At 32.3% G+C, this 24,032-nt stretch overlaps 1 protein-coding gene across 1 annotated transcript in view; it reads right to left on the bottom strand.

The window, feature by feature from the left end:
* The window catches only part of LOC142332106 (NACHT and WD repeat domain-containing protein 2), a 224,458-nt gene that overhangs the window by 67,071 nt on the left and 133,355 nt on the right, over positions 1-24,032 (bottom strand). The window contains exons 17-18 of the mRNA XM_075378333.1: positions 20,103-20,322; positions 6,336-6,548 (exon numbers count right to left, since the gene is read on the bottom strand). Coding sequence (XP_075234448.1) covers positions 6,336-6,548; positions 20,103-20,322 — 433 coding nt within the window. The remainder of the gene's footprint in view (positions 1-6,335; positions 6,549-20,102; positions 20,323-24,032) is intronic.

The raw sequence follows: 24,032 nt of genomic DNA, 5'->3' as shown, positions 1-24,032 counted from the left end.
GGCTAAACGGAATAGCGGCAGGAGAATACGACGAGGGTATATTGAAGCTGGTGTATCGCTACGATAAATGTCTTAATTCATGTGGTGATTACATAGAGAAATATTACAAGGGTAATAATAGTAGTTTAAGGGAAATAAGAAATATTTATAAATTTTTCAGAAACAAGGTTTTTTACTTTAGAGATAACCTCTCGTAATATGTTACTTCCTTCTAATGTCACGTTTTAAGTCAAGGTCGTCCCAACCTCGGGAAACGAGATGAAAGATAATCAAGATAAGAAATTTTGAAAGCCTAATAAAAAATCTGAACGAAATTAAATTCCATAAAAACAATATTATTTTCCCTAAATTATTGCTTTTAAGATTATTATTTTTGCAGACAGAACAGAAACTTGTGCTCTGTAAATAGAATGAAATTATATAGGTATAACAGTGTAATTTAGAGGAAAACATATGTAATAAAAGTTTTGTTATTATACTAAAGTAGCCTGAATCAAATCGATAATCTTGGTTCGCGCCTCATGGTTTGCAACTTAGTGGATTGCATGACACAAGGAGTCGGAGGAGGAGGAGGAGAAGGGTAGGAAAACAGGGAAGAAAGCAAGACAAAAAAAACAAAAAGAAGGGAGGAAAGGACAACAAAAAAAGGGAAAACAGGAGGAATAGCGAAAAAAAAGAAAAAACTAAGAAAAAAGAATTACTAAGAAAGAATACTTTTAAAAAAAAGTAAAAAAAACGAAAGATTTTTGGAAGATGGATGAAACGTGGCGACGTGCAGGAACGGGAATTAGCCCGTATGCCTAGGGTGTCCTGGTCCGCCCACGCACTAACTTTGAGTGGGTGCATCGGTGCATCGGGACTCTCGATGATGGTATAGGGGACCCTCGAGGTATGAGGCTGCGTGTCACGCCGCGGGGAGAGTGAATGTGAGCGGAGCGCACAACTGAATCTGGTAGGTTAGGGCCGGAGGCGGGTAGCCCCCTAGTGAAGGGATGCATTGGCTACCCAGAGGAAGAGAGAGTCGGTGTGACCCGATGAAACTAGGGGGACCTCGATGGGAGAACCCTTTGGTGAGGGGCAAGACCGGGTGCGCAGAGACTGCTGCCTCGGTACCCTGAGGCGACTGGTTTTACCAGTAACGGCGAGGAATCAGTTGCCTTTGGGGTGCTTAATGAATGATTAAAAAAAAATCTATAACCTAACATGGTTAATAAAATATACTGTTTTCTGTTGATTCATGATTCATTCTGAAGTATTTCAGTCATAAAATAAAACAATTATTAATTTTTAATTTATCCTTAAATTTACACCTTCATAGCTTAATTCTTAAATTAAAAATTTCACTTCAATTTAAAATTTAACCTTAATATCCTATTTTTGTAGGATATTAAGGATAAATTATAATATCGTAATATTAAGGAAATTTCCTATTTTGTAGCTTCTAAATAATTAAAACGTATTTAAAAATTTAGCGATTTTGTTATGATTATTATTCTTATTATATTTTTACTTCAGGGTTTTGAGCATAAACTACTTTGTTCATTATTCCTTTTCCTAAACAAAAAATAAAATAAAAAAAGGCCCAATATTTTCAACTTTGATGTCAAAGCTATTATAAAATCATTCTAACTTTGAAAATCTTGATTTATAAACATATCACGTTCGTTTATCGCCTAGGCTTTCCCAGAGGTCATCATTTCTTACATTTTTCTTCGTCCTCCTGATAACCTCTACCTCCGATGACATGGTGCCTGAGGCCTCGGGCATGGTATATTCTTCCAGGGATGTTCCGCGATCAACATCAGGTGATACCGATCTAGATGGAGTGGTTAGCATCATTGTCAAAGACTCCAAATATTATGCACTCTCCAATGACATTTTTGGGATTGCTGTTCTAAAAAAAGGGAAAGGAAAAAGGAAAAAGGAAAGGCCGAGTACTTACTTTCCGTAGCTTCCCTCTGGGCTTTTGGAGGTTCCATGGCTGCTTGTTGGCAGTCACAGTATCTAAAGTTTTCTCCATCGTAACTTTCACCTGCACTGCACCAATCTCAGAATTCTTCTGCGCCCTTGCCACATCTTCTTTCGCCTTTCTGGGCGAAGGAAAATGTTTTTGGGTTTTTCAGATGACTCCTTATCCTTATTTTTTAACGTTCAACGGTGACTGCATCTGGCCGGGGTTTACTTGTTCCTTTGGTTGAATAGATTTCTTCCTAGTATCTATGATTTACTCAATCATAGCAGCAAGATTTGGCGCAAGAGCAGGCAAATACTGCTCCGCAGTAACTTTGAATGAAGAAATGGCAGCAACTGCTTCTGCATAAGTCATTGTCGGTAGATGTTTGACTGCTAACAATTTTCCTCGCAACAGGATAACTTATTTTTGCAGGGTTTTAACCTCCTGAATCGCCGTTTCCATTTTGTGAACTGGACAGTTTTTGAACGGTAGTTGTGATGCCCTTTGCAACTGCCACAAAATGGCAGTCGCAAAGGATCACGGATCACCTTCATGAGTTTCCGCTCTACAGACGCAGATTTCTCGCCTCATTGCAGTACGACATGAATTTTCTTTTATCGGCATAAAACTTTTATCATTAGTCAAACTTCACATTTTGAAAACATATATAATACCTCTGTGTTAAACATATATAACAATTTCATGAAACTCTAAAATTCTGAAACTGAAAATTTTGAAATACTGACAGTTAACTGTGGAGGACTGATACTGTTTTGCCCTCCCCTTCGATTTATCATTGAAATTTCTGTCAATTACATAACAAAAACTAATTGTCTATTTTCTGATTTCTCAACCTTTAGGAAAGTAAGATAATTTCAAAATTCTTTTTGTAAAAGTTACATTTATTCGACTAATAATTTTAACGCCACTTTTACTCTCGGAGGTTTAATTTTTTTTCAATGTATAGTTTAATTAGAGGTCGTTTTATATAAGTAAAGTAATTAATCAGTAAATGCTTTAATAAATAAGTGAATGAAAAGTAGTTTGAGAGTTTGTGTGTGTGTGTGTGTGTGTGTGTGTGTGTGTGTGTGTGTGTGTGTGTGTGTGTGTGTGTGTGTGTGTGTGTGTGTGTGTGTGTGTGTGTGTGTGTGTGTGTGTGTGTGTGTGTGTGTGTTGGTGCATACGAGATACATTTCGTGCAAACGCAAAGTAAGTGAATATGAGTAGTATTCAGTGGAACTTGTAAAGAAGCATTAATTAAATCAAATAAAAACAAATGTTACAACAGAATCCCGTTTAGTGCTGGTGAACATAATAATTACAAACCAACTGTAAGAAGCAACAAATATCAAAATATATATAATTTTCATTGTAGGGATAACTGATATTTTTTTCTGTCCTTCTGACTTCAGTGTTTCATTTTTTGTAGTTACGAAAGAAGCAACGTTAAGTTTAACAAAATATTAAACAACCAAAGAAACCTAATAAATCCGCGTAGTTAACATAGTTTAATATCCCATCTATTTCTTTTATTAAATTCTGATTATACTGATTGTATAATACACAATTTTAAGAACATTTAGTTTAGATAGAAATCCTAAAAGAACTCTCTTTGTGATTATTAAATTCAGCAAATGTAATTTACGTTGGATTTTTAGCTTCCAAAAATTAGATTTCATTATTAGTGTCATAATTCAGATGTAAGAAATAAACTGGTGCATCAATAAAAATTATTGCTTCATTATTTTTTCTATGTCTATTTTTCATATTTCGCTTTTTGGTGGGTAGTATATTATTATGAGTTTGTCACGAATTCATACCACTCAAATATTTCTTCAAAAGGTTCTTTGAGACTAAGGAAAGATGGAGGATGATTTGGTGCATCTTTGCTATATTTATGGTATTTGGGTATGAATGAAAATGTGTATTATTTTGGGTACAGAGGTGGAACGGGAATTTAGTAAGTAGAACGGGTTGGCAAGGCGTATTGGAATTTTAAGTGGTGTGGCGTTGGTTTTTTCTTTGTTTTCCTGGGCGGAAAACTAAGTGTCGTCGTTAGCGCCCGAGCACGATATTTATATAATAAAAAATGAAATTTAAACGATTAACCTAAAAATTACAAAAAAGTAGAATAGATGGAAAATGCCATATTGTATGCTAAAAGCGAATAAAAACCACAATTAAATACAATAATTAATATCTAACTTAGAAAAACAAAAATACCATCTGGAATTTGCCAAATGGCAAAAATAGACGAAATAGATTGAATCAATAATCAAATTTTTGATCCAGATATACGGCCTTAAGATCGTAAGACATTTGATAAGATAGTCATATTGTTACCTAAAATATTTCTGATGTTAGCCCCAAATTTAAATTTCCGTGGCAGTGCCAGATAACAGACACAGTCCACTAGTATGTGGTGTACCATCAGTTGGCAGTCGCAGCGAACACAAACGGGTGCATCAGTCTGTGTCATCAGACTGATGCACCCGTTTGAGTGAGCCATGAGTGAGCCTAGTGTGCCCTATTCGCAAACGGCAAATAATAACCTCTTCACAACGGTTATTCCTACATGAAGACCTCCAAGGTGACACAGTATTCTTAACTGAACGAAGTTTATTAATGGTGGTAGTATTCCATTCACTCTCTGGCGTTATTACTGATGTTTCGTGTTTGAGTGGAGTCAAATTTTATATATGTTACTGTAAGTTAGAGTGATGCTTTACGTGTGTTTGAGCGGATAGAACTTATTTGTTAATTAAATTGTGAGTTGTCTACAGAACTGCTAGTTTGGAGGCGCTTTGTATGCTGCGTGGGATTCATTAGATTTGTTGATGTGAATAAGAGTCGTGCAACGGGATAGGAGGAAGGTGAATGTCTGTGTGACAGACGGGGCGATCTCGTTGGAGGCGGTTGCTAAATGGGAAAAGTGCTGAAGTGTGATTGTATGAAGAGGAGAGTAACTATATGTTTTTTTTTTCGAAATATGCGGAAGAGATTAGAATTGAAATTGTATAATTGGAATGATTATGGGATGGGTTGTATGAAAATTTAGGAAGTGTGTGATGTTGCGTTTGGAGTGGTTGGCTGATATAGAATGTACGTGCTTGTGAGATGTTATCGTTTTACGTGGTATGTTTGTGCTTTATATGGTATGATTAGGACGAAAAATGAGAATGGACATTGTTTTTCTTTGCTGGGCGCTCCAAGCTTGGTCTCTTCTGACAGGATATTATAAATAGGCTTCAGGGGCGGGAATTGGAGTATTGGGGTGTTTTTTGAGTAATTGAGTGAGAAGGATTGGGTTTGAGTACCTGAGTGTGTGTAAGAGCGCGCACGTGCATATATGTGATGCATTTTGGACGCAGGTGTGTTTTCATAGGCGTAGTTTTGTTTGTATGATTTGGTTTTCAGGGACTTCCTTGATGTTCCTAGATAGGCGGCTCTCTTGTTAGGGCTATCTAATAGCTCACACTAGGTTTGTGTGAGTGTAAGGGAGAGTTAATGATCCCGGAGGGAATTGTTTGTAGGGAGTATTTCCTTGACTACAGTTCAGTTGAAGGTATCTCCACGTGATCCCGCAGGGAAAACCATGTGCAGGGACCCTCTAGTTTACGGCACCCTTTTTTCCAATTTACCTATATCAGAATACTTTCCTACTAACGGATGGGAATTTTGAAATTACTCGAGGCAACCTCAGTCTTCTTATTTTCTCATTACCATTTTTTCATTAACGTAAGAGTAAGTTAACTATATTAACATACATAATAAAAAATCTATTACAATAACAGTTTTTACAACATTACTTCGCTTTTACAAGTTTTTATCAAATTAACATATGTGTATTTTTATAAATCTTCAACAAATTAAATTGTGTTATATACAAGTAATTAAAAAGATTTTTAGAGCCTTCTGCAAAAAAAGGATTTTATTCTAAAAACTTGCAGTTCTCAACTTTTCCTTGATTTGAAATAAAATTGCTTCTATAAACTTTTTTCCAAAAAGATAGCTTATGGGTGAATGATTTGCACAAATAACATACACAGTAATTATTTATTTTGTAAATGTTATGTTATATACTATTTAGGTAAACTTACATGAATTTGTGTACATAATTTACTAAATATATACTTTTTATTATGTTATGCTTAACAACACATTCCTAACTTAATTATTTTAATTATCTTTTCAGTTCTAGAAGTAATCATAAAGTACGAGATAATATTCATTAAGTTATGAAGTCATTAAGTACATGAATAAATGTATGCATAAGTCAAATATGTAGTAAAGTAGAATACACGTAAAATGTTTGAATTAATTATTCCACTCGCATAAATACAAAATTAGATTGAGATTTATGGCCACATGTAACGCTCACCTGGTTATTATTAGTATAAGCTGCAGCAAATCTACTATCCGGACTAAGGCAAAGTTGTTGCATTATCCCCTCCAAGCCTGGATTGACGTCACGGGTCAAATCGCTGGTTGACAGATCCCATGTTATGAACTTGTTCGAGATGCTAACTATGTACCTGTAGTCGTCTGTCATGCAAAAGTCAAATACCGCAAACTGATGGCCTTCCAATGAATACTGTCAACAATAATATTACCTACACGTTGAATTTGTTGAAATCGTATAAGTAAAATAGATAAGAAACTCAGTGTTTATTTTTAAGCAATTCATTTAATTAAAAACAAAAAAAACCATAAAACCTTAAAATCGAAATTATGAACACAGTAAACTACTTTAACCCACATTCTTAAGTATAAAACCAGCTTTCTGAATTATGATACAACGTTAACTAAAGCTCTACTTTTATTTCTAAAATTAGTTATATTTCTTTACAGTTATTTGAGTCTCACTTCTAATGCTGCTACTAATAGTGCCATTATTAGTTGTGTATGTTACTACTGTCGTCTGTTTTCGTCAATTGTAAACTGTTCATGCTTCAGTGCAGTACTTTCGCTCTTTGCAGTTGTGTTTTTCCAAGATGCCTTATTCAACTGAATAAGTAATTTCTGTAATGGAAGCTTATGTGAGTTCTGGATCGTTTCAAGAAACGCGTCAATAATTCACGGAAAAACTTCCGAATGCCATTCCCAGAAAAGATAGCAAGCACTATTTGGTTAAAAATGGCGTACAACGGGGTAGGTTTCAAACGCAAAACAAAATAGGCAACCTTCCGTTAGGACTCCAGAGGGCATTCAATCTCTGCCAGTGCAAAAAAATTATAAGTTATCACAACAGTGGTCTAAAATATACATTTTGTTGATTCTTCATGATTTAAATGTAAAAAATACCGTGTAACAACTGTGTAACGACTTAACTAACTGTGTGACAACTGTGTAAGACAAACCAAAACATTTTAATTATTGCTACTTATTTCTGAAAAAAATGATCGATGAAAGAGACCTGATACTGTTTATCATGATAGCGAAGGCTTGGTTTCATTTATCTGGGCGTGTTAATTAACACAATATCAAACGTTTGAGGGTCCACTTCACTTCATTTCAAGATGAGAAAATAGGTATATGGTGTACTTTTTCTGGTAATCTTATTGAAGAGTCAATATTTTTGACACGACAGTCAAAACAAAAGTGTACAATTTTTGAAAGATACAATTAAAATGTTGAATTTTAATACAATTTTCGAAGAATTTTATTTCCATTTTGTGGATCGTAATAAAGAAGACAAGTTGGAACGACATTTCAAACATCCAACGATTCAGTAGCACGCGTTCATGAGACTTTTAGAGAAGAAAGAACTCTCGGCAGAGAATGGTAGCTTCCGTATTTCCCGGATTTATTTAGTTTCTTTTTTTTCTTTTAGTCTATTTGATGGATAGAGTTTATGAATCAAATCCTTACATTATCGATGAACTGAAAGTGAACATTCAACAAGAAATCGATTACACTGACAACCTTTGTTTCATCAGGTGATTCTCAATATGATCACTAGAGCAAAATGTGTATCGCTGGGCAAGGAGCTCACTTCGAAAATCTTTAGAAGAAAATGTTAACTTTTGTTATTGTAAATTCAGATTTTAATTTAATATACCTTTTCATTTTTTTTTCATTTATAAAATGTTATTTGACACAATTTTGCTTGGTTTGTAGAAGTTTGAATTTATTTTGCTCATAAAGTGAGCAACTTAAATTTCATTTAAGTTAACTTTCTCGCGGACAACGAGCCACAAGGGAGTGCAACTTCGAGTGAACATAAAACTATACTACATAATTTTGAGAAATTGCTATGAACCCCACAAAGATAGGTCAGAAAAATGAAAAACTTGGAGAAGCACGGAAATTGATTTTGACTGAAAGAATTCAACTTGTTTATTTTTTGAATTGTAATGATTTTTTAAAGAGAGTTAACCCAATTTACACCCTAATATTCGTTTTGAAGATATTAATGCTGTATAAATTACCGGTAAGTTATCAACATATGCTGAAATGAAAGATGGAAGAAGATTGTTTGCTGGAACGAACGAATTTTGATATTACTGTTGGTAGGAATATTCCTGGTAGGGTTGATACTTGGTCTGTTGTTGATGATTGTCCCAATGATCATCCATTAATTATCCTTGAGTCGGTCAAGGAGTTGCGAGACGCTTATAGATGCAATGTCCCTGTTCATCAGAGGCGCTTCCTGTACAGGAAGGTGGACTGCCCTAAATTTGTTAATATTCTCTCAGCTAGACTCTGTGTCTCAGACGAAGTCTGGATGATACTAGTCGGAAGACCTAGCAGAAAATGTTTCCGTGGCTTTCTTCAATGCCGCTGAGAATTCAGTTACCTGTAGTTCGCGTCGAGAGAAAAATGCCCCTTAATGGACTAGATAGTTTTCTTTGTTAAAACAGTCCGTGAACCGTCTTAAGAGAGCTTAGCGGGAAAGTAATCCTAAACGGTGAACGGTTTTAGTAGACGACTATCAAAACAGAGATTTGAATATTTTCATCTGGTCAGAAAATTTCGTAAGGACATTAAAAAGGCGTTTTTTATTTGTTATAGAGCAAGGAAATAAAAACCCTTCTGGTATTATGTGTAGAGTCTTACGGCATAAGCGTAAGAAATATATTCTTTTATCGGCTCCCTTGACCCAGCAGAGTGTTGCCTCTAATAAACCCGAGATTTTAAATAATATATTGAATGATTTATTGCCGGATAATGTTGTAACTAATGAAACCTCGTATCATCTGGGAGTCCGAGAGGAAGTTGCTGATTTTCTCTCTGATGTTTTACCTGTGGAAATTACAGAGTCAGAGAGGTACATCAGGAAATTTTCAGTTCTGGTAGGAGTAAAGCCCCGGTTTCGATGTTATGTTGTGGAGCTTCTTGTCCGTTCTGTTGGAATTTATGATGGTACTTGGACTAGAATGTTTAATAGGATATTCTTTGCTGACGATTTCTCTGTTTCCTGGGAAAAAAGTTCTGAAATTTTTGTGTAAAGGTGATAACAAGGACTTACTGTAACCTCCTCTTGTAGGCTTTTAACGCTTCTGCCAGTTGTTGGAAAGGTTTTTAAGAAGGAACAGAATTGTATCTTCGTATAACTGATAAATTTAATTCTAGAAAGTTTTTGATAGTTGATCAGTATGGTTTTCGCCCAGGCAGGGGCACAGAAGATTTTATTCTTAAGGTTATGAACATTGTTTCTTCTAGTGAGTCTGATAATGTTAGGTATCTTTTTGGATATAGCAGGGACTTTTAATAATTTAAGGTGGCTCTCTGCCTTGATTCAGCTGCAGAAGCAAGACTGTACGCAGAATGAAATGAATGAATTATTTCAGCAATCGAGACGTTGTTCTTTGGTACAGCGTCTCAGAAGTAAGAAAAACACTACCAAAAGGTTGTCCTCAAGGTAGTGTTTTAGGACCCTTGCTCTGGGTTGTTGAATTCAACACTGTGATGCGATTGAGGTTACCCAGTGGATACCACGTCATATCGTACGCAGATGGTAGGCTTTTTCTGGTAAAAGGAGATTCGAAGAATGAGATCGAATTCCGGACTACCTAGGCTTGCAAAATACTCCAGTTGTGGAGTTTACAACATAATATGTTGTTTAGTCCAGAGAAAATAATGATGATGTTGTTCAAGGGCAGATTAGCTGTTACACAATAACTTGGTGTATCAAAGGTAGGTCATCGAATTATGTATGACCTAATGCAGAAGTATTTAGATGTTATCCTTGATGAGAATCTTTAATTAAAAGAACACTTTCAGTGTTCTGCCAAAAAAGTTTGTACTGCTTTCTTCGGTTTCGGAGAGCAATTTACCCCGATTAGGAGCTTAATGTCAGAACCATGTGTGTTCGATATATGGTTGCATGCTGCACTTGTCTGGGCTCATCGAATGAGGTACAAATGTTGTAGGAATACTTTGTTGAGAGACCAGCATCTCCTATTGTTATTTGTGATCGGTGCCTATATCACTGCCTCTCGAGAGATGGTTTTTATTTATGGTATTAAGTCCATTGATATCCTTGCGACCTAAACACCAATTCCCTTTTGATGGTAAGAAGGTAGGCCAACTTTCTTCTGGGCGCATAAAAGAAATATACGACCATTCGTGGCAGGTCAGGTGGACTGAATCATTCAATGGCCGTTACACACCTGGTATTTATCCTGATGTGAGAAGTGCGCAGGTAGTTAGGTGGATACCCCCCAATCGGCATATTACACAGTTTCCTTCTGGACATAGTGCATGATGTACGCCATGTCTTATATGTCTGTCCCAGGTACGATACTGAACGCAACAAAGTAGCAAGAGAGCGACGATCAATTTTGGTTTTAATCTGCAAGTTAATACCGAAAGGGAATGGAATATAGTTGCTGGCTTTCTTAAATTCTTAGCCCTGCAGAGGATGGCTGAGAGGGTCTGATGCTGTTATCGGTGTGTAGATAGAATAGCAACCCAGATGGCTAGGGGCCCATCTGGATGTTTACTTAGCCAAGATAGGCGTTTTAGTGATCTGAGGGCATAGTCTAATTGAAGTTAGATATAGGAAGAATTTTTGTTAAACCTTCTGTTGGAGAGTGGCGCTTCCGCGAATCGATTAATTTGATAGTTGAGAGTTGTAAGTTATGGTAGGTGGTCGTGGTTGGAAAAGGCCATAGGAAGATGATAATAGGTTGTGTAAATACATTTATGGAAATGTCTGTCGAGGCATTTGCATCGGTGGTATCCTGACGGAGGCCAAACTGATGATAGTGTAGTGTTATCAAGTTTAGACGACCTACTGTAAAGCCCAACAGGGCTAAGAACGGAGAGCCTGGTGTGGCGAGACCGGGATCTTTACAAGGCGGGTGTCTTCCGCTATCGGGCTCAGGATGTATAAACTATTATTGTACTAAATTCCTACGCTTTATATTAAATACTCATACGTATTACGTTATATTACAAAAGAAATCGTCATAACTATACCAAAATATCTTTTAGAATAAGTGTTAATCATAATAGTAAATTATACATTTTTCCCAATAGATTTTCAAAGAATATATAAGAATAGGGTTACAAATGGAATACACACACACACACACACACATATATATATATTTTAAATATCAATCTGAAGAAGATTTTTTTTTTGGTAAAATAAACATTACTTTTAAAATTCAGATTCAAATTGTGGCTAAACAAATAAATATCTAACTTTGAAAAAAGTTCCAACTGAATAGAAAAAGGAATTTCTTTAAGCGGCAAATCTACTATTCGATAGAAAATGAGAACAAATACAACTGAGCTTTTTTTAAATATTTATTTGACATACAAGAGAATGATTGAGGAAAAACAAGGAAATTGTTTGAGTGATCGATGACGTAAAGTGCTAAATAAATTATGAACATATTTTACTGGAATTGTGCAGTAAAGAAAATTGAATGATGTTTTACATAAGCGAACTCCATTTCCAGATTAATATCATCACATGCAAGCTATTGACAAGGATGTATAACTTGAACTAAATACCTCACTAAGGATAACAAAGTATTACTTACAGTAGAAATAATTTCAATTGGATGGTGAATGACGCGAAAATGTACACTTCTGAAGATGGAGGGTGGTAATTTCACACCTATCCCACCGCAAATTTAATTTTATTAATTCTAAATTTGTCAAGTCCTTTAGTGAATAACGCTAAGCAATTCCCGCCAACCCCCGCTACAGTTTTGCTCTTTTAATAAGGTTGTAACAGTAGTTATTTTTTTTTTTTTGTCAACTACGGCTTAAAGTTAGCTTACAAAGAGATTGAGAGATGAAATTTGTTAAGTATGAAAAATGCCAAGTCTGATCGTGATTCGAACCCAATATCTGAAAGAAAGACTACAGCTAAAATCTTACTACAATTAAATAACCTCTTAATGTTTATAACTTTCTTCCTCTTTTTAATATTACTTTAATAAACATAAACAATCCGATGGGATTTTTATTTGTCATGAATAGAAATTTCAATTCAATTTTTCCGTTAACATTTATGTTATACTGTTGATACCACCATAAAAAAATAATAATTTAAATCTACGATGATTAAGCATGGTTGCATGATTAAGCTTCTATAATGTTTTGGCAAAAAAATAGGTATACGATTAAACTAAAAAAAATTTAAAGATCGAATATAAAAGAAAATGGTATAATGGAATAAAACGATACGTAATGTGAACACTCTTTCATTTCTCACACGAGTTAGGGCGCTTCTGAAGGTAGGTACACTCTTGCTTATACAATCCGTCCTCTTCGTACATCTACATTTTTGGGAGGGGGTAACGTGACCCATTTCAGTAACGTGATCCAGATGACACGCATCATTGACTATCCATGGATTAACATGTATCAGAAATGACCTATCTTAATACTAATAATAATATAAAATATGTCATAAGTATAAAAAAAAAAAAAATAAATAGGTATATCATAATAAATTTAAATAAATAAATATAAATATATCATATGTTATAATATGTCATATTATGACATATGTAATTTTATTTTTCTCTGTTATCATCCAATTCGTTTTTACGATTGTTATCATTTTTCAAGTATTAGTATCTCCCTTAGAGAAAACACACTAAAAGAGAATGGAAATAAGAGTGCATTATTTTTTACAGAAAGAGATAGTTTTCTTTCCTTACATTACTTTTGATCCAGTCTTTTTATGACTGTCTAAATTATTTTAGACTTTCTACACTGTATGGAGTTGTTATCTATCTTATGACAACTCTAACGTATTAGCTTTACGTAAGAGTGGTGATTTTCACTTCAGTCAATGTCTGAGTAAACAGGAAGTAAATGTTTAGTTTTAGGACTGCATATCACTTGCATTCCGGCTGGGCTTGATATGACAATATAAGTATATGCGCTTTGTAAAAAAGAAAAACCTATTCATTTTTCTCAATAAGGTTAGAATAAATGTTGCTAATGATACTGTAATCTTTTAGCGACTATCTCAGGGAAGTGAATAACCATAATAGTTACGGCTTTTAACATACGTGTAAAGACTGCTGTTTCATCCTATTACGGTTATTATTTTAAATGAAAAACTTGATCGTTTTGATAACCTGAATCATAAAATATTTACAATAGTTAAAAATTCATCAAAACAATCGTGGCAAAAAGGATTTGAAAACACTTTGTTTATAACTGCTATATTAACTGCTGTGGAGAGTGATGTATTATAACTACCACATAATATAGACAGATTTCTAACTGCAGTTCACTAAACAAAGCGTCGGCTAATCATTTTCTTGGGAAAGAACAAATGCATTCATCGTTCAAACGCAAAATATTAAATCAAATTTTGTTTATAAATATCACATCATCTGCGACGTAATTGAGTTGTTGCTCATTATTGTTCTTATTTTCTTACTTAACTTATCAAAATGAACACACCGCTGCTTTTTTTCTTTTGCTTTTTAATAATTATTCCTAACTATAAAAAGCTACAACATAAAACAAATCGCCGATAAATGGAAAACTGTTGGACCAACAACAGTTGGAGAAACTGTCAAATTGGAGGAGGAGTCTTCAATGGAAAAAGATTAATTTTTAATCAGCTAATATGACTAATGTTTTTCGCAGTTGATGTGGGTTTTATATCCATCGACTCGACTTTGTAGTAGAGTTCAACTAAAAATAGGATAAAATAGTTTTTCTTCAGACAACAAATATTAGGAAATAAACCACTCTCGAATTTTATCGTTATGAAGTATCAATTCCAGGTCTCGTGTTCGAATCCCAGTCAGGCATGGCATTTTTACACACGCTACAAATCATTCATCTCATCTTCTGAAGCAGTATCTGACGGTGGTCCCGGAGGTAAAAAAAGTATCAAACTCGAGGAGGAGGTTATGAGGAGGAGTTTATTAAAAACTAGGTATTTAATAAACGAAGTTATTAAAAATATGAAAATACTAATAAGTTGTGATACTCTCAAGATTTGTACATATACTGATTGTTATATATTGTAGAGAGAGAGAGAGAGCAGATAGAACTTTGTGGTATGGTAGTCCTATGTAAATGAAAGATGTTTGCACTAAGACTGATGAAGCCTTAGTGCAAACTCAGACCCCGAACATGAATTGCTAATATCTTTATTGAACGCCCTAAGAGGTAGAATTGAATGGACGGACTTTTAATGAGTATAAAGCTCGAAGTTACTTCAGTAGATGATGAATTGTTCAACATTGAGTAATTATAAAAACGATAAATTACTGTAAATTCTTTAAATTCAAATTTAATTTCTCTAAAATCAACACTGAACAGTTTACTAAGCCATCAAAATTATTTTTCTTCTTTTAGATATAAACACTTTTCATTTTAAATGAAATTGAGATTTTTCAGTTATTTTAATTGTTGTAATTTATCATTATATTAAGGTCTTAGCTAATAGAATTTTATGGTTATCGAAATAAAGAAAATTTATTTGCAGGATTGTTTCACACAATTTTTTATTACTGAATACGGTGTTATATAGTATTATTAAAAACCTACACGCTTTAGAATTGTAACAATAACTTAACGTTCATGCTAAAATTTTCTTACTTGCATTCTAAGTAGTAATTCTTTTTTAGACAATTAAAAATAATAACATTACAAAAATAATTCTTGGCAATGGCAGAAACGATAAGGAATATATATATATTTCGCATTTATGTTTTTCCAAATGGCTTTCACTTCAGATAAGATTGGTGACAGAATCCGTATTCAAACGCCATCAAACGTTTGAGTGAAATTCTGATGTATAAGAAAAATTAATCGAATTTTTATTTAAAGTTTACATAATATCTATTAAAAATATTTCTCTCAAGAAAAACTTATAGGCGGCACTTTCTTCAATATATTTATTAAACCTCTTGTTTCATCAGATCTAAAGTTCGTAAATTAGATATAATTTTTAATGACACACTATCCCGAAAAAAATCCTTGCCTTCAACTGGCCATTCATTTAAAAGTAAAATTGCCGAATTTTGGTAAATTTTGGTGATTTTGGTAGTTTATAGATTTTTCTCTTTAGATTATACAAAGTGTATCATGAAATTCTCCCGGAACTTTCATCACCTATTCCACTGTTGAAAATAACGGAAGAGTTAACGGAAAAACATATGTCCCTAATTTTTCGATAGCGAGTTACAGTTAGTGAAAACTTTTGCGGGAATTTTAGTTACCCCGGTGAAAGGAGGTGATACTGAAATTTTTAGGACGTTAATTAAGAAGCAGAATTAGTGATCTCTTATGCTTTTTGACTTTAAAAACCGAATAAAATAGATTCCAGAACTGTATCTGCAGTAGATTTTGAGAAATCTGAGGTTAAAACCAATAAATTGGGGTAAAAAACCTGTTTTTTATGTTTATCGTACAATAAATTTGTTAAATGGGTAATGAACACATAAAAGTTTTAAACAAGACTACTAGAAAATTTAATTCTATACAAAATGATGTAAGATAACTTGAATAAAAGAAATGAAAGTTAGAAAACTTCGAATTTTATTTAGAAATAGTTCAGTGGACCAATGTGCATTATACTTACCTGTTTTATAAATTTTCAAAAGAAGCCCGGCATTTTCAACACATTTCTTTTCACGCTTCTGTACTGCATTTTTTGCCGTTTTTAGTTCTTCTGGGCTGTCCTTAAGTTGCTCAGCCGTATCCTTAATGCGAGCAATTAATTAATTTCTCACGAAAATGTATTTTTGTTTTGTATACAACACTTTTTATCCATTCCGAGGCACAAAAATCTAATGGTATTAATTCAGGCGATCTTGGTGGCCAGGAATATATTCGGGTGCGAAGGTATACAGGGCTGAGGCTCAACCAAAACAGTTACTGTCCCCGTTAATTTATGACTGGCTGCACCTGCCTCCGGTTACTTGACTAAAAAACATAAAATAAAAAGATTGACTGCTATGGGAAACGCAAGTAACCATATAGCGCGGGTGAAGCTTCGACGGGGAGGTAATATTTTATATGTATATATAAAATTAAAAACGAAGTTTCGTTGAAATAAGTTGGCTATTAACATTATGTAAATTATAGGCAGCTTCCTGATTTGCATGGTTATTTAATATTTTTATATACACAGTAATCAACTTCCAAGTCATGCTATAGCTTAATAACAACTTATCACCTTAATACATATTAACTTATCATGAATTTCTTATGGTTAGGTTATTTTTACAAGGATTAACTTCTCATTTTTCTACATTTTTGGTTCTTAGAAGATCGAATATACAAAATGATTGTTTTACCTTTATTGTAATAAATTTTCCTTTATAATAATTAATTTCTGAATTAATCGCAGTAATTTATTATAACCATATTGTAAATCATAGTAAGGCTTTAATAAAGAGACATCATCAGCAAAATGAAAATATTCAACACGGTTTTTTTTTTAATTTCTTATTATCTTTATACATAATTTTTGTATAAAAAAACCAATAAGGTTCTAAGATACTCTGTTCCATACAGGGCAGAAATAATTTAGAATCACTTTTAATTTCAATTCACTCTTACAAAAATGTGAAGGTTGGATAAATAACTTTTAAACCAAGGAAACATTGGTACTCCATATCCAATATCCTAAAGTTTCTTCAAGGCTAATGAGTGAAAATGAATGCCAGTAAACCTTTCAAAGATATATAATTGAATTAAAGTATGGTTTGCTTTAGCAAAATTTACATTTTATATAATAAGAGTAATCAGTAAATAATTTAACTCCCAGCCCCTACCTAAAGCCGTATCGACTAATTCCTAGATAATCGTTATCCTCAACGATTTATGAAGACTACTACGTACGCAGTTCAAGCAATTTATTTAAAACTGGGAGTATCGAAATTGGACATTAATTTTATTTATCACTACGAAAGCTATTAATGCAACTTATAACAGGTCTTATTTGATCATTAATTAATTGAATATCTTATTAAACTTATTAAACCAATGCACGCAGATTTATTTTCATTTAAAGGTAAAATTTCACCCTTAATTTCCTTATCGGTGACAGGTGACATGTAAACTACGTTACTATCAGCAATAACTTTAAGTAAAAACTACTTCATGATTACAAATTACACTATAACTAACTGCATTAACTTTGTTAATAAAACTGCAAGAAAACTGATTAACTTAAAATATTTCATTAATACGAGTATAAAAAATCTACTTTATATACTTCACCGATTTTCTGACTTTTCCACAGTAATTTAGCTACTATTGCCATGTATTTTTAAGATTATTAAAATCGATTTTTTATGACAAAGCCATTTTTTCTGTAAATCTTCTTCCGTAACTGATTGTGAAAGCGTTTTTTTTTCTTTTTACTAATTTTACTTATTTAGGAGTAGATAAACAAGCTTTGAAGTAGTTTATCCATTTTTTTTCAATAAAATCCAAGTCCTGCATATCTTATATAACTCATTCCTTTTTACAACGATATTTATCATTAGTTATTAATGATATTTACAATTTCAGAAAATAAATAGAAATTTGTTTGTAAAATAATTACAAAAATCTCAGATTGAAAGAAAAACCGGGAAAAAGATTTTAACAACATTTTACTATACATTTAATGTATAGTAAATTTAACATTTGTTAAAAACTAAATACAAGTCAGTAATATTAACTTCCCAAGCATCACCATAAATGGAATTATTATTAGGTGATACTATCCCTAAATTTGCCACAAATTTTAATCCAAGAAATTATTTTTTTTTTAAATGTTCAAAATCAATATAAAAGGACGTATAAAAAATATACAAGGACGTATATTTTAGTAATACCAATAGTTTGTTTGTATTCTTTAAGTAGTAACAAATAAAATTAAAAAATGCCTTAGAAAATCAATTTTAAAAAATAGATCAAAAAATGATTATTTTAATCAAAATTCAAATTTACTAATTTAAAAATTATTTATTATCACCAAAATTGTGTTTAGATTCAACAAAATTAAACATCCAAACCAAATTAATAAATTTTTTACGAAATTTATTTTTTTATTTATCGGCATAATTTGTAAAGATACGGTGTTCAAAGATTCTACAGTATTCTAAACAGGTATACATAGGACACTTTCTGATCTATGCTATAGTATGTATTAAAATTTTTAAAACTGTTATTTATTTTCTCAAAAGTGGTGATGTATAAAAACTAATTTTATTGTTTAAATTTTAGCATCGTTATATTTAAAAAATCACCTGTTAACATTCGATAATAATGTTTCATTACAGCCATATTTGATTGTATTAACACCTTTAACAAAAGATATAACAAAATAATATATTATCACCGGTTCAGCAATACGTAGTTGTGACATATTGATACTTTATGTAGTACGTATGAATTTCTAACCAAATTTCTCCCCCAAAGCTATGATTACCTGGTTGAAAAATATTTTGGATTTTCCACCTTAATACATATCACATAAACTTAATACATATCTGTTATAAACTTAAAAATCTATTTTACAATAAAATTTTCGATTAAACTAAAGTAATACAGTAGTTTTTATACTGAACAAGAAAAAACAAGATGGAGTTATTTATAAGTGGATCTGATCGATGCATTGAAGTTATTATCTGTTTCACTGTACTAACATCTATCTCGTACAGTTTTTAATTAAATCTCAGTGTACGTCTAGTGTTTTAATCATCTCTCAGTTTCAGCCAGCTGTTATTGTAACCTGATTAATAATGAAAGGAATTCTGTGTAAAACAATGGAATTAGAAAAGTTTTCTTCGCGTCATTAGCAAAGTAAAGAGTATTACATAATCGGTGCCTCTACTAAATAATTAATGTGAAATACAGATTGCATGAAAGGAAAATTGCCTAACAGTGTATGAATAGCTAAGACGGTAGCCGAATAACACATCTAAAATGGATAAATATTTATAATTGCAATAATAAGGGTTGTTTTAAATTTTATATAGTTTGAAATTTTTATAATAATAGTAGTAATAGTTAAAATAAATTACGATGTAATCTAAAATCACATACCATTTCAGTGGAGTTGAAAACCCCTGGCTAAGCATATGAGTAAATTAACAAGATCAAAAATGAGACGTCTAAGAAAGAATGGAATCAGATAAAATTTTATCAACTAAGAATTAGAGCATAATTTAACTGTGGATCGGGTGGAAAGGAAGAATTTTGATTCGATGAGAACATTATGGATGGGCCGTGAATGCCAAAACAAGGAGCGTGGGCAAGAGAGGATGAAAGGAGAGGACCAGTAAGACTAAATAGTAAAGAGAAAAGGGGCAGGGAGAGACTGCAAAAATCTGAGGGATGTTGGAGGAAAGGCTTGGACCGGAGAGAGTTACATAGTTCAACAGCGTATGGAATCCGTCTCTACCGACAAAACAAGTAAGGGAAAAACAAGAAAACGTATCACCTCATTTTATATTTTCATTATATACGTTTAAGTAGGAAATATCTTTTGACCAACTTTATTAAAGATGAGTTTATGTTATTAATTTGGTATTGTAAATAAATAACTTAAATAATAAATTATTATTATTATTTAATAGACTGTCAGGCCTTTTATGTACACATAAAATACACGTACACTATTTTTAAAATAAATATTAGGAAGTATTTCATTTAAATTTTTAACATAAAAAGTTAGCTTTAGAAAAATAAATTTAAGTCTTTTAAGTACCTTTAATGGCCCACCAGGAGTATGTAAACAGTGGTAGAAAGGTAATAAAGCGCAGTTTTCAAGTCCAAATCGGTCACATTGTCCTATTAGCATCTTAACGTTCGGATTGGGCCCGATTTCAGGTAAGAGCCTGCCGATTAACTGCGGTGCCAACATATCAGGATACAGACTAAGAATTGCTCCACCCAATCGCAAGGCATCGGCTACTAGCATCAATTCTCTGTAATACAATTATGAATTAGATCGTTTATCTTTCAATGCAAATATTTCAATGTAATTTTTTGTAATTCGTAGTAAATTGTTTAGACAGAATAATAATGTTTGTTTCTGTTTCCAGACAATAATTCTGTATGTACATTTTTAAATCACTGAGTGTTTTAATAAAATAGATTATACTGTATACTGTACTGTTATTACTGTTACTATATATACGTACTATACTTTACCTACTGTTTCCTATACTAAATAATATTAAATGATTTATCAAACTTTTATTGATAACATATTGGATGTTTACTAGCTTCACTGTTAATATTAAAACACTTTTTCATCTATCATATTCTTCTAAAATTAAATTAATTAACCAGGTTACGGTAACACTGACATGTACAGCAAACTCGTATGTCTGCATATTTCTTATAAATATTTATTGGTAATTGCATGTATGTTAAAATAATGAAAATATTACAGTAGTAGATACAAAATCACACATTTCAATCCAGTAATCAATATTGCTTGTATAAAGGTTACTATAAAAAAATATAAAGTTTAAAAATGAAAATAATTTTATTACTAAAAGTAAAACTAATTTTGACTAGTTAGTTTAACAGATAAAATGTAAGTTTTACATTAATTAAGCATTTATGAAATTAAATAATTAAGTGATAGTATTATTGTTGAGTTTTTTCTCGTTTATTAAAAAGAAGAAAGTAATCATGGGTAAGTAATCACTGGTAAGCTAATTATTAAGAAAAACGATCTTGCGGTTTTTTTCTAAATGAATCTCTCCCCGTCTTAGCGGAGTTGTTTCCAATAAGGATCTCTCCGTTTTGCTTGAGAATAGGATATTTGATAATGGAACATTTTGCGCATTGAGAAAAAAATATTTTTATCCTTTATTTATTTCTGTTATGAAAGAGCGGCCATAAACAGCTATGATCATTAGCCTGGTGGAAATTGGTAGCGTAAGAAAAAGTGTCATGCCTGACCGAGATTCGAACCCGGGACTACCGCACAAAATGCCGATACGCTTTCTACTCGGCCACGGCTAAGTCGTAACAAGTCGACTAAGTGGGTAACAAAAATATTAAACAAATTTCGTTTTTAAGTGTGAATTTTGAAATTTATAAATATAACTGTTTAACAGTGCTGTTACAATATCCAATAATTTAAATAAAAGAAAATTTTCATAAGTAACTGACAGGGAACTAATTTATATACGGTTTTAATGTAATAACCGTAATATGGTTTTGGTAGTGATAAATAACATGTAATTTTGCTGATGTTAACATTTCAAATAAATGTCTCTCCATTTCTCAAGAGCTCATCTTTATAATTCAATTTTGATCTGTGATGAAAAGCAGCACGCATTACAGCTGCAACATAAGTAGTCATTCTTTGAATTCCTCAACATTCTGATTTTCAACAGATGTTTAAATAATACTTAACTTATTATACTAATTAATTTTGACGATTAAATTGATAAATTATATATATATAATTATATTATATAATAATATACGCATATAATACAGAGTGCTCAACATATAACAGGCCCCATCATTACATATAACACAACATAATTAATTACAAAAAGCGTTCAAAATGATGTCCATCCACTTCTATGAACTTGCCAACACGTTTGATCATCTTTCTGGCTACTCTTGTTAGGTGTAGCCTGGCTATTACCTGCATGGCACTGGTAATGTTGGTCTTCAATTCCTGCAAGATGTGTGGATTGCTCCTATAAACAATCTCTTTTAAGTAACTCCACACAAAGAAGTTTGGACTAGTCAGAATTAAGTTAAGTTTATTTCGTAATTTCATTTAATTTTATAAGTGTATGTTTTTAAAAAAGGTGTTTTAAATTCTTTTGTTTTCAGGTTTTGTTAAATTGTAGATTTTCACATTATTAGCTTATATGCACTTTATTTGTTTTTTTCTAATTAAAGTCCAATTTTGTTTGGCAAATACGAGCTATGTGTCATTTTATTTTTGTTAATTTTACCCAACAATGAGGAAAGGGGCACGACAATAAACAGTGCGCGTTACGATAAGATGCTAAATGCCAAGCTAAATGCCAAGCAATTCGAAGCAAACCCCGAGGACTGCTGTTGAAAGGTGTTCTGTTGTTGCACGACAATGCCCGTCCACATACTGCTGCCTACACTGCTGAAACGCACCAGAAACTCAACTTTGAAGTACTGACTCATCCTCCGTATAGTCCTAATCTTGCCCCTTCTGATTACCACTTGTTTGGTCCACTCAAAGAGGCATTAAGGGGCCGTCGATTTACCTCAGACGAAACAGTGAAAGAAGCGGTGCGTTCTTGGCTCGCAGCTCAACCGAAAACCTTCTTTTATGAGGGCATCAGGAAACTTGTGTAACGATGGACCAAGTGCGTTGAAATGCAAGGGGACTATGATGAAAAGTGATGTACATGTAAGTTTCCTATTTGTATTGCAATAAAATTTATAACTACATTGCGGATAATAATTGACCTACCCTCGTATATTTGCAACAATCCAAAGAATCAACAGAAAATATTTTACTTCATTTCTTAGCAATTTTTCAAACTTCTTATATTTATGAATGAAATCATACGTAAAATAATGCATGGGAAAATATTTTAGTCCAGCATACTCATATTATGGTGCTTATAAACTACTTACGCCTGTAAAAATAAATTACTGTAAAAATAAATTAGTAAACTGTAAATAAGATGAACTCCAGGACTACTACATTTTTATCACAAGAATACTCCTCGCGAAGCTAAGAAAGTACAGCTCCTATTACAATTGTAACAATCATACAAAAATTAAAATAATTTCATAAAACGTTCTGAAAATTTACTCTATCTTATAACAATTCGATGAGTCGAATTTTTTATTAAGATTGAGTCATTTTCATGAATTTCGTGAGTATCTTTTAATTTTTTAATGTTTGTTGAAATATAATTAAAGCTATACTTGCTATATCCGCTAGCAGTTTATTAGGAACAGAGTATCAATTATATCATAATCTTCACACTTTTAATTTTTACCTATTAAAATACATGAAACACATTGCAACAAATTGCACTGTCAGATATACAGATCTATGTGAACACGATATTGAAATCAAATCTACTAATTTACTTCTACCTTTTTATTAATCAAATAAATATCCGTATAAATACGTAATATATAAAATATTAATATTGTAATTAGTATAAACAGATATTATTTAATTATTGTATATGAATACATTGAAATTCTTGAATTCGGTTTGAAGCTAGGTTGAACATTTTTCACCACTCATAATTGATCTCATTTCTTATGCACATAAAAAGGCTAGTGTAAAAATCGTCCGTACAAAATCATAAAATAGGTAAATATTTTATGTCTTATTCAAAAAATTTACAAATAAGAAGGTAGGCATGGCACAGGTATTATATAGTAAAGTAAAAATATAAAATTTTAATTTAAGCATGCAATACTTCTTTACAGTTAAAGCAATATTACTTGAGGCAAATATAATCAATAAAAGTTAATTAATGTAAAAAAAAATCTACATAGAAATAATAAATAAAATTGTTAGTTACAACCAAATTAAACATCATTAACAAAAAAAAGAAAAATTCATGTTTGTTCGTTTAGTTTTAATTAGTATTGAAGATAGATGGATACATTCTTATTATTGTTGTTATTATTTTATTTTTCCGGTTCGTCA

The sequence above is a fragment of the Lycorma delicatula genome, chromosome 1 (genome assembly GCF_047948215.1).
Source record: "Lycorma delicatula isolate Av1 chromosome 1, ASM4794821v1, whole genome shotgun sequence".
Classification (NCBI taxonomy): domain Eukaryota; kingdom Metazoa; phylum Arthropoda; class Insecta; order Hemiptera; family Fulgoridae; genus Lycorma; species Lycorma delicatula.
The sequence above is the reverse complement of the archived record's forward strand: the minus strand, read 5'-3'. Positions and strand labels throughout refer to the sequence as shown.